At 48.9% G+C, this 11,830-nt stretch overlaps 4 protein-coding genes across 4 annotated transcripts; all 4 read left to right on the forward strand.

Moving 5' to 3' along the window:
• Window positions 1–314: 314 nt before the first annotated feature.
• COQ7 (ubiquinone biosynthesis monooxygenase Coq7) lies at window positions 315–1,677 on the forward strand (the record flags this gene model as incomplete). The annotated part of the gene is made up of 2 exons (XM_064894569.1): window positions 315–1,058; window positions 1,276–1,677. 2 exons carry the CDS (start codon window positions 315–317, stop codon window positions 1,675–1,677), a joined length of 1,146 nt encoding a protein of 381 aa, XP_064757256.1.
• Window positions 1,678–1,986: 309 nt separating this feature from the next.
• Window positions 1,987–2,979, forward strand: LTR64_000184 (uncharacterized protein; the record flags this gene model as incomplete). Its single annotated transcript, XM_064894570.1, has 2 exons — window positions 1,987–2,557; window positions 2,627–2,979. 2 exons carry the CDS (start codon window positions 1,987–1,989, stop codon window positions 2,977–2,979), a joined length of 924 nt encoding a protein of 307 aa, XP_064757257.1.
• A 1,543-nt stretch (window positions 2,980–4,522) lies between these two features.
• Window positions 4,523–5,611, forward strand: LTR64_000185 (uncharacterized protein; the record flags this gene model as incomplete). The annotated part of the gene is made up of 1 exon (XM_064894571.1): window positions 4,523–5,611. The coding sequence occupies one exon, from the start codon at window positions 4,523–4,525 to the stop codon at window positions 5,609–5,611; it is 1,089 nt and encodes a 362-aa protein (XP_064757258.1).
• A 3,044-nt stretch (window positions 5,612–8,655) lies between these two features.
• Window positions 8,656–11,018, forward strand: APL2 (beta-adaptin; the record flags this gene model as incomplete). The annotated part of the gene is made up of 3 exons (XM_064894572.1): window positions 8,656–8,744; window positions 8,797–8,949; window positions 8,999–11,018. 3 exons carry the CDS (start codon window positions 8,656–8,658, stop codon window positions 11,016–11,018), a joined length of 2,262 nt encoding a protein of 753 aa, XP_064757259.1.
• Between the last annotated feature and the right edge of the window lie 812 nt (window positions 11,019–11,830).

Below are 11,830 nucleotides of genomic sequence, written 5' to 3' on the forward strand. Positions count from 1 at the left end.
TATGTGGTTCAGTCGAGTGTTAACAGAAGACGCCGAACAAAGACTGCGCCACAGATTCCGCGTAGGTGAAAGGTAGCCCAGTAGAGAAAAACGAACACAATGCGAATATGCCGGAAGAACGTGTGATTAAGTAGTCGTCTAATAGAGGACCTGCAACGTGTTCTAGTGTTGGCTACGCTTCCGGGACGGTCGTCTCGAAAATTTCTTGACTCAGGCGGCTAGCCACATCTACTAAACATGACTCGATCGACGTAATCGATGGTCATGTCGAGTTCTCGCCATCGTTGTGTTGTTGTTACCGTGTGTAAGGCAGGATGTATAGACTCCCTTTTAGAAGTCGCGCATGCTGCAACTCCATCAGCAATGTAGTCGCGAAACAAACTGGCTCGCAAGCAGCCAGAAGATTATCCTTACCACGAATCAGATATGCATCGACGAATGTACCAAATGATGGTGAAGCTGCATTAGAAACACCGAAACCAGCGACGAGAGTTCTTACCGAAGAACAGCGGAAGTTCTTGGAACGTGCTCTCAGAGTCAACCAAGCAGGCGAGCTGGCAGCAACTTTGATATACACAGCCCAAACGCCCCCAGTTGTGAAAGCTCATCCGCATCTACATCCGTTGATGAAGCACATGTACGACCAGGAAGCGGGTCACTTCAAAACTTTCAACGGTCTGCTGGCGAAGCATCGCATTCGACCAACTGCCTTGTATCCGGTATGGCAGGCCGCTGCAACTGTGCTGGGTTGGACGACTGGCATGATGGGTAAAGAAGCTGCCATGGCATGCACCGAAGCTGTAGAGACTGAAATCGGTAATCACTACAATAGTCAGGTCAGGGAACTGTTCAAATGGATGAGCGATCTCAAAGAAAGAGGAGAAGAACTAGATCCAGAGTTGGCAGAACTTATTCAAGATGTAAAGAGGATCCGAGATGAAGAGCTAGAACACCTAGACCATGCTGTCGAGCATGATGCAAAGGAAGCCCAACCATACGAACCTTTGACCAAGGTCATTCAGTATGGCTGCAAAGGTGCAATATGGCTCAGTGAGAGGGTGTGAGCTCTCAGTCCATTGACCGGTGCAGGACGATATTATGCTATCGACACTATGCAGCTTTGGGATCGTTGTGTTCCGCAGCTGCTGCCTCTGTTCTCATCCGACAATACATCATAAGGATACAGGTCTGGCTGGTGACAAAATGCAGCCTTTCTCTCATAAGAACATATTATGGTCTGAACCATGAGCCACACTTCCAACAAACTTAATTCAGGACGCCTTAATCTTCTTTGTGCTCGCTATGCTGCTTCTCGGGGGACTGCTCGAGGCCGTCGTCGACAAGGACATCAGTCTCGTCTGTATCCCCTTTCTCTTGGTCGGACCAATCCCACCGTTCTATCGTCGGTTCACTGAGCGAATCCGTCGTTTCGAACAGATAATTTTGGTCCATCTCTCCCCACGGCTCAAGAACTGGCTTCGGTCCTTCGCTTTTGCACGTCTGGCACTCTTCGGCAAGCTCGTCTTGGAGATCTCGCTGCTTCTTGCATCTGATCGTTATCTCCCACGACTGGCCCCACATTCTCTGGCACGGAAACTTTTTATGCTCATAGTGACCTTCTTTGTCACAGCGGACCGACTTGGTGAAAACGTTGCGGCACATCTTGGCCGAGGATAGTGTTGGTGTATTTTCGAGTTGCAGGCTAGGAAGTGACGCAGACCATTCGGGACGAGAAAGCAGCATCTGTGACTTTGAAGCGGTTGTGGTGTAATACTAGCAGCGTTTCAGGTGCGCGGTTCGGGATAGCAAGAACAAACGGGGCTCTCGAGAATGGTTGTGGTACAGAGGTTTCAGCACAGTAAGAAAATCCTATGCGACAAGTTGAATCTAATGAAAGCAAGTGGATATCGACTCCAATCGTGTTCGTTCACGTTCGAAGTGACAAGAAAAATATACAGCAGATCAGAAAAAGTGCATTCGTCGAGGATGGTCAAGTATCACTTATCGGCATTTGACGAGCTCTTGCCCGAATCTTATCCACCTCAGATTGATTGCTCGTTCTTTCTTTCTAGTTCTCGCGCGCAACGATTACAACCAGTCCGGCATGACCACTTCTGGGCAACCAAATTAAATCTGCAACCAGGCATCCGAGGGCATTCACCAGAAATTGTCTTCTACAATCAACCTTCCTCACGAGTCATGGACGAGCCACTTACACTTCTCACGCTTGCTCGTGAGATTCGCTTCATGATTTACGAAAACCTGATCAATTGCACTGGTGTGATTGGTATCTATTCACAATATGACGTGGCTAAAGAAGTCGATGAGCAGACGATTGCATTGCTTCACGTCTGCCGATTGATGCGCATCGAAGTCCAAGAATTTTTCTACAAACATCAAGCCTTCTCGTTCCGTAGTCCGATTGCCATGAACAAGTTTCTGGACAAGATCGGACCGTACCATGCGAGCATTCTCTCAGATGTCCAGATCGGACCCAATATGAGCAGAAGAAGACCAGACAAGTTTGCCGTTGAGTTCGTTGACGTATTGCATGCCCGTATGCAGAATGTCCAACAACTGACGATTACGGAACCTTGGTATGGCTTCTATGAGCCCACACTAACAGGACTCCGGGCTGATGAGAAGGTTCTCGCTATACTATGCGCATCAGAGAAGTTGGCAAAAGGCAAGATTTATTTGATGGACTCCGGGTCTGCCTACTACACGGAGCTCTGCTTTGTGCCCAAAGACGTTACCTACCCATCTAAAGTCGACACACTTATTCGTCAAGAAGTCATAGCACAACCATCTGGGCCGCCCGTCCTTCATGATGTGTACAAAACTACTACCTGGACGGAAATTCCGATTCCTGATCAGGCAACGCTGAAGAAGTTCAGCGACGGGAAAGCGAGTCTGGAGCTCCTTGTCACCAAATTCATTGGCCCTGCAACGGCTGAGAATCGCGCATCAACCACATGAGAGGAGCGGCTTGCACTCCTACGTGGTGGTCGCTTCTGCAGATCACTACATACTCGCATGCTCAGCAACTCAGCATTATCGACAGTTTCTGAGTTCAGCGACGTTACATAGTGGAAAAGGGCACTTGGCAGCATCTTTCTATCTTAGAAAGCGTCCGGATACGTTGGTGTAGGGGTGTTGATCAGAGTGGTCACTCATTCGGGAGGGACGTGGTTTAGCAAGTGTTTGTATTGAAGGAACGGTTATCTTGATATTTCGGAAAGCTTTGAGAATTTATGGGCAGTCAGGTTTGAGGTCGTGCTTCTGTGAGATATCTTGACAACATGCTCATTGGTATCAAAATTTGAGACTAGGATGGTGAATTTGCTCTGCTTACTGTACAATGATCTTACATTCTAATTTGAAAGAGTTGAGTCTATACCGTGGTTTACAGTTGCTTCCAGCATTCGTCATTAACTTCTTTTTAGTCACACCTCCCATCCCCGTATCCATCCTTCCATCGCTCCTTCCAAAAATTACAATCAAACTCTTTCTTGCCTAGTTTCTTATTAACATCGTTATGCGCCTTACACATCCATCGCCCAAACCCATCTTGTGTCTTTAATGCTTCCGTAGGATCATTCTCAGGCCTTGCTATCCATGTCCGGAAATCTTCAGCGCAATGCCAGCACGGATACAACTGACTGAACATTTCTATGAAAGTAGAGGTCTTTGCTTGATGCGCGGGCGTTGGCTTTGGAGGGTATGTAGCTGTCAATGCGTGTAATAACGTCCAAGATGCGCGACCTAGTTCTTCAACATCTGGCGGGCAGCCATCTTCTAAAGTCGTTGGTGGGGATTGAGATGCATTTAATGGAGGTAACGAGGGTGTGGTCGGTTCTTGCGCATGAGGCTGGATTTGTGCAGACGAGGTATTCGGTATGGCTGAGGAGGATTTCTTAGCGAATGAAGAGGACATCATGGATTTCCATGCTGCTGAGGATGTGCATGTCCGGCAGCTGCGATGGTCTCATTAGTGATTGCTGTTGCTCAGTCCTGAAAGTCTTGTTACATACGGTTTCCCATCCTTGTCTAACACGATGCCGCCGGGAAGTGTAGTTGTTCCTGCGCTACCTGCGCCTATACCGATAGATGACTGCTTCTTGTCTTCGCTCGAGGTATTTGCATCCTCCAACAGGCCCGGCATCTTCATCACTATCGGGCGACTATCTCTTCACTACTACTAGTAGACCACTACACCCCGTTCGCATTTGCAGAATCAACATTGCCAAGCGGCGAGCTTACATATTTGGATTCTCGGACGAACTAGTCCGCCGCCAGCCGAGCAAGATCGACGTGCAAAAGTACGCGGGGAAGGCGCGTGCTCACGTTTCCACTTCCGCTGTTCGACGCGCTGTACTGAGTTGAGAGCTTGCTAAAGCTGGAGGGTGCAACTGCTTGCACTGTATGAAGCATAGCAGCCTCGATACTCAAGTCCTGAAGCTATTTATCAGGTCTTTGGAAGCAGATATATCAAGAAGGGTGACATTGCACAAGCCCAAGCATGCCAACAGACAAGGAAATCGAGACTAGTCTTCGCGATGCCGTTCGTGCATGGTACAAGAATCCCACCGATGACCCACCAACAGTCAACATCATAAGGGGAGCAGCACGCGACGAGCTCGAATTAGACGAAGATTTCTTCAAGGATGACAAATGGAAGTCGCGGAGCAAGAATATCGTTCAAGATCAGTTTGAGCAGAGTAGTGCTCAGCAAGACGAGCAGAAACAAGAACAAAAGGCGGAAGGAAAGGAACAGAAGCAGGTTCTAAAGAGAAGCTCAGAATCCGCAGACATTAGGCCGAGGAAGAAGAGCAGGTTGTCAAGTATACAGCAGGAGGACGAAGAAGAAGAGTCTACTGCTTTGAGTGAGCCACCAGAAAGTGACGAGGAGCTAAGTGAGGAAGAGGATGTAAAACCAAAGAAGAAGACCCAAAAGAAAAGCTCGATATCTTCCGCTAAAGTTTCGAAACCAAAGCCACCGAAGCAGACACAGGCTAGGGCTAAGAAGAAACAGGCCTCACCTGAATCTTCTGATGCTTTGTCGCCAGCTGAGGATCCTGAAAAGGAGGTACAACCTCGAAAGAAGGCCACTAACGACGACACGTCCAGCGAGCTCTCCTCTGTGATCGACGAGCCAGCTGCGCCTAAACGAAAATCGAAGGCGAAGAACGGTGAAGGTAAAGCAGCGGCCAAGTCTACCAAACCCTCCAAATCGAAGTCTACTGCTGAACCCGACCCTAATGCCGAAGAGATCAAGCGTCTTCAGGGCTGGCTTGTCAAGTGCGGTGTCCGCAAAGTTTGGGGCAAAGAGCTCAAGCCTTACGAAACTCCCAAGGCTAAGATTTCACACTTGAAAGAGATGCTGTCAGATGTCGGTATGACTGGCAGATTTTCTAATGAAAAAGCTGCACAGATTAAAGAGGCAAGGGAGTTGGCAGCGGACATCGAGGCCGTGCAGGAAGGCAACGAGAGATGGGGCAAGGCAAGCGATGATGAGGATGACGCTACTGATGATCGGCCGAAGAGGCGGGTGGTGAGAGGTGCCCAGAATTATGCCTTCTTGAGCTCGGATGGTGAGGAGACTGATTGATCATCTTCGATCTCAAGGACAATGCCGTGGTTGGTGTCGTATCTGATCGATCTGCCGACTTTGCAAACCCCAAAAGTTGTGCGGTGTAATTACGGTTCAGCAACCGTTGTTACCTCATCTGATAGCAATTGACGTGGGTGACGTGCTCATCCTTTGAGCAACCAAGCTGAAAATGGCCACGGAAGATATAAAAAGTACCAGATTGTAGAACTACAGAGCCTCATCAGCGGTTGTGTCAATAATAACGATCACAATGTCGAGCTTACAGCATTTCGAGAATACTCGTTTTCTTCTGCTTCCGTTCGAGCTTCAACGAATAGTCGGCGGAGGTTTGGTAGAGCCATCCTTTTGTGCGGTCTGGTAGTGCTTCTTAAAGCATAAGAGATTGTGTAACTTGTAAACTCAGACGAATGTAGTCTATCAGTGCCACGTTGACGGCCTTGATTGTAATCAGAGCATATGCCTGTCGTGGTGCTCCTTTGAGGCCTGGAGGTCTCAAGAACGGCGGAAGACGACCTGGTCTTGGCAGGACGAGATGCCGCAAATCTCCATCGCGCTCACCTTCCACCCTTGCGCGTCCCTCCGTTCCTTGTCCTACTAGTACGACTGACTAGTAGTTTGTGCACGTTCGTACATTACGAGTAATACCAGGCTAGTATATCGACATCATGCCATACTACCAGGGCTGGCTAATAGTTGGTAGCTCTCAGTGCGGTTTCTATGTGAACGTTGGATCCAGCCTCACCTTCTGACATCGATGGGAGCATTATTCCCTCAGAAGCATCAGTAAGCATAATCGCTTCTGCATCATTTCCCACCAAACGTTTCATGTTGACGCACCATCTTGGCACGCCGTTCAGATCGCTCGTTTTCTCAAATACATATCTCACGTTGCCTGTATGCCTCCACTCGCTCCTCTGGCTCACCCCGTGCGCGATATTGTCTTCGAATCCGTTCCCGGCGTTCGATCGTAATAAGTTTCCACCACATATATACGTCATCGTGTTTCCAAAAGTATCCGGTATCCGTGGCAAAATAGGGTTTTTGGCCATCCTTACCATCACTACAGCCAACATTCCTCCCGTCAAAGCCAGTATTGCCAAACTCGCAAATGTACAAGCCTCATAACTTCCAGCCGTCTGCGTCGTTCCAAATGGGACCCCGGCTACCGTAATCAGCAGGACATCGTTCAGTACCGCGGTAATTGCCAGGGAGCCAGTAAACCAGTCCCAGCGATTTCGCCGCATGCTAGAGACAAGAGCGCTCCATGGTGAAGCGGCAACTCCGCGTAAAACACTCCGGGTAGCCGTCTGTGGACGGCGTGCCATCTGGTACCATACCTCCGCGATACATGCGTGAGATTCGACCCGCTTGACACCAAGGCTAACGAGAACTGCGAGACCGGAGAGGACGATGCGTGGGCCAAACGTAGCGCTGTTCATGAAGGCATTGAACGATGATGACGATTGGCCAATGAGACGGTGGGTAAGAATCAAAACGAAGAGAACGACTGCTGAAATGAGGAAGAGGCAAGGTGCGAAGTTATCAAATTGGCGTTTCGATAGTAATGAGGATGGCCTACGCGACGTAACTGATAGTGAAGCAGGATTGCGGATAGGATGATATCCTGCTGCAGGGTTGGTTGGGATCTGGCTAGTGTCTGGAGTTGTCCTGCCATAGATGCCAAACTTGCTTTGACCAGAGGGAAGCTGGCAATAACCGAGTCGATATGTTGTCCCGTTGAGGGCTCGACAAATATCTTTTTCGGAAGCTGCTGGATCCATACACCACAGGCAGTCTAGGAAGGCTTACTCTGAGCCACGAATTATGTTCGTCACCGATAATATCGATGATGGATCCTGTAAGATTTGATTATGCTTGTCACGGTAGTGATTCATCGTTGTGATGATGCAGATCGTGGCTGCGATTACCGTTGACAGTGCCATGACTACACCAGCCACTCCATGTTTGATTTTCAAGCCCGGATTACAAGGCTGAGCTGGACCAAGATCGCTTGAACATGTGTCTGTAGGCACAACCACGAAAGTTTCGGAGGTTATTGTCACCAGCAAGGCGAAAGCAATGTAGACTGCTGTTGTGAGTCGAAGAACAAGTGATCCGCCTTTTAGTTGCAGCGAACCGAGAAAGAGTTGCTCGGCTGTAACACCCTTCCTGGAGTTCAAAGCATAGAACGGCTCCATTGCTTTCATACGCCCGTGTGTAACATCCCAGCACGACTGCAAGACCACTGTAACGATCTTGGGGAAGAACACAACGAGAAAATACTTCGCTGCGGTGAAGTCAGCATCGAGCAGGAGTTGTGCCCCAGAGATAGGTGCCAAACTACACCCATCACATGCATCTGGATCGTCTTCTTGAGAGTCAGAACGATTGGAATATATGCTGACTCCGAGCAATCCAAGACCTTCCGAGCATTACTAGGACATGAGAGACCAAGACAGCATTCCTCAAGGAGCGTGCTTGATACTTCCTGGTCCTACCATCAAGTTGGTGGGAGCCAAACTGATGTACAGTGCTGGCCATATCGTTGAGCTTGGGGGAGGCCATACAGCCAGATGGGTAATACAGTCGCTAGTCTTAGTGATATTCTATAGCATTAGACGTTGCTGGCTGCATGTGCTTCCTATGTCTACTGCAGTGAGTGAGCAGCGGCCGTGTTTGAACATCAACACCATGCATGTAAGCAGTGCTTAGCAAATGAAACAATACTATCACGTTGGACAACTAAAAGATTGTACCTCGAGTAGTAAGACTGGAAGAGATCGCAGTGTGGCAGTATAGTACTGCAGCTTCGGTACGGTTAACTTTTGGACCCGTGAGTGCACGTGCTTTTCTTGGTGAGATGTACAAAGGACGCTGTACTCCCTCTGAACAACCACGTCCTTCTACAAACAGCGGTGCCTGACAGAGGACTGTACTTGGATTGACGAGCCTAGACTCATCCCGCGAATATGATCTCAACCCACTGACCTTCTCGTGAAACATTTAAATACATTTCCGAGCCTGGAACTACACCCACAACCATGGCTCTGAATCGCATGAGGACTACGGTCCAGAGCGCCATTGCGCCTCCTCGCAAAGGAGAAACATTCGAGTTGAGAGCAGGTCTAGTGTAGGACGTGTCCAATATACAGCTCACTCACAATACTGACGAGTGGTGTCAGATCGCAATATGCCTACGAAAGAAAAGAAGCGATCCAAAAGACTATCATGGCCATGACCCTGGGGAAGGATGTATCTCAGCTATTTCCTGACGTCCTCAAGAATATCGCGACCAGCGATCTGGACCAGAAGAAGCTGGTTTATCTTTACCTGATGTACGCTCTGAAGAAGTAATGGTGGGGAGGCTTATGCTGATGCTCGTAGGAACTATGCCAAATCACATCCAGATCTGTGTATTCTCGCCGTCAACACGTTCGTACAAGACTCAGAAGACCCGAATCCTCTTATACGTGCCCTAGCAATACGGACGATGGGCTGCATCCGAGTAGACAAGATGATAGACTATATGGAGGAGCCACTACGGAAAACCCTTGCAGACGAGTCGCCTTACGTTCGAAAAACGGCAGCCATATGTGTTGCGAAACTGTTTGATCTCAATCCCTCGATGTGTCTGGAAAATGGGTTTCTGGAAAGGTTACAGGAATTGATTGGAGATCCGAACCCTATGGTCGTTGCAAACTCCGTACAGGCGCTGGCGGAAATCAACGAGTCGGCTCCAGAAACGAATGCTCTCCAGATCACTTCGAACACCCTGAAGAAAATGCTCATGGCTCTGAACGAGTGTACGGAGTGGGGCCGAGTCACAATTTTAACGGTACTGGCCGACTACAAGAACACAGATGTGAAGGAGGCCGAGCACATATGCGAAAGAGTCGTCCCACAATTCCAGCATGTCAACTCCAGTGTGGTGCTTGCGGCAGTAAAGACAGTGTTCCTACACATGAGATATATTGGTCCAGAACTGTCGAAGTCATACCTGAAGAAAATGGCACCACCACTGGTCACACTGGTCTCGTCCGCCCCTGAAGTACAGTATGTGGCGTTGAGAAACATTGATCTGCTCCTTCAGAAACAACCTGAGATCCTAAGCAAAGAGCTGAGGGTCTTCTTTTGCAAATACAATGATCCACCATACGTCAAGTTTCAGAAGCTCGAGATCATGGTACGGATTGCCAATGAGTCCAATGTCGATCAGCTACTGGCAGAACTGAAAGAGTATGCGCTTGAGGTCGACATGGATTTCGTTAGAAGAGGTGTAAGAGCGATAGGGCAGGTCGCTATCAAGATCGAGAGTGCGAGCGAACGTTGCGTCAACGCTTTACTTGACCTGATTAATACCAAGGTCAATTATGTGGTTCAGGAAGTCATCGTGGTTATCAAGGACATCTTCCGGAAATATCCTGGCTATGAAGGAATAATACCAACACTATGCAAGTGCATAGATGACCTCGACGAGCCGAATGCCCGAGCATCACTGATCTGGATCGTGGGAGAATATGCCGACAAAATAAGTAACGCTGGCAATATCCTGGCAGGTTTTGTGGATGGTTTTGCCGAGGAGTTCTCGCAAACGCAACTACAGATATTGACCGCTGTGGTTAAATTGTTCCTGAAAAAGCCCCAAGCAGCACAAGGTCTAGTGCAGAAAGTGCTGCAGGCGGCAACAGCAGATTGCGACAACCCAGATATCAGAGACAGAGCCTTTGTCTATTGGCGACTGCTCTCAAACACAACAGATCAGAACGCACCGAAAAACATTATCCTATCAGAGAAACCTCCAATCACCACAACCATAAAATCACTACCTCCGGCATTACTTGAAAGGCTGCTGGGAGAGCTATCGACACTAGCTTCCGTATACCACAAGCCACCAGAGCAGTTCGTTGGTCAAGGACGTTATGGTGCCGAAGCACTTCAACAAGCAGCCATTGACGAACAGATACAGAATGCGAAGGAGGCTCCAATCGCGGCTGCAGCCGTTGCTGCTGCTGCTCAAGGCAAGCCAGCCGCTCCTCAAGCTAATGCCGAAAATTTGCTGGACATTGATTTTGACGGTGCAGCACCTGCCTCTTCAACGGAGAAGCCACCAAACGGCATGACTGGCCTCGAAGGATTGGCAGGCACACCTCAGAGAGTGGCATCACCAGCTGTAGGCGCACCCGCTCCTCCTCAGAATAACATGGATGATCTTATGGGTGTATTCGGCGGCAATACAAACGGTAACACTGTTGCAAGTTCTTCAGGCTTTGGAGGCATGTCAGACAGTGATATTATGAATGGCTTTGCAGGCATGGATCTCAGTGCTAATCATCAACCACCACCACCTCAGCAGCAGTTGAATGGTGGGAAGAAAACGAATGAAGATTTGCTCTCGCTATTTTAAGGCGAGTAGCGTTTCCCAAACAATCTGAAGCATCCAAATGTCTGTCTTATTGCACTCGCTCTGAAAATTGGTAGGCGCAACTTCAACTTACCCTGATCGTGCCTCCCTTGCACGTGACTCGAGCTTCTTACCCACCTGCCAATACTCTGGCAGACCATGCCAACCGCGCACTGACCTTCAGGTTCTGCTTTACCTTCGTATGCCAACTTGTTTCGAGTTCTTGCTTTTTCGACGCGTGCTCGAGACGAGGCTGTACAAGCCATTATCTGGACTGTCGATAACAATTACCTATGATACTTGAACGACAACGAGTCCTGCTGATGAGTCTTCTTGAAGCCACTGATCGACCAACGAACCACATCGCCTATGCACATCATTCATAAAGACCCTACTTGCCTACTGGGTTGGATATGGACATGGTCAAAGGGCGCTACAACGAAGGAAAAGACAGGACTCTCGTCCCAAAGCCACACGTGGAGGGTTAATTGACAGGACGAGGAAGAGCAGGACAGCGTCTGCTCTTCACACGTCGTTTCAAGAGGAATGGCCAGGCTAGGTACAGCTCACCAGGACCGGGCAGGTGGCGTTCGAGTCAACAGCCCTGGTGGTGTGAGACTCTGATCATTGATCGTCTGCTATCGTCCTGCTTTGCCTTCACTTCGTTATCAAGTGAAGACCTCGGCTCCTGCTTAGGTACATATACCGCCTCCAAAACCTAGTCTAAGTCATCCTTCATCAACTCTTTGTGTCATCCAGTTTACGACTTCAAGCAAGCACATTCTTCGTTCGTCCACAATAACATGGAGCAGACA

Source organism: Lithohypha guttulata, assembly GCF_036872675.1.
Source record: "Lithohypha guttulata strain CCFEE 5908 chromosome Unknown scaffold_1, whole genome shotgun sequence".
In the NCBI taxonomy this organism is placed as follows: Eukaryota; Fungi; Ascomycota; class Eurotiomycetes; order Chaetothyriales; family Trichomeriaceae; genus Lithohypha; species Lithohypha guttulata.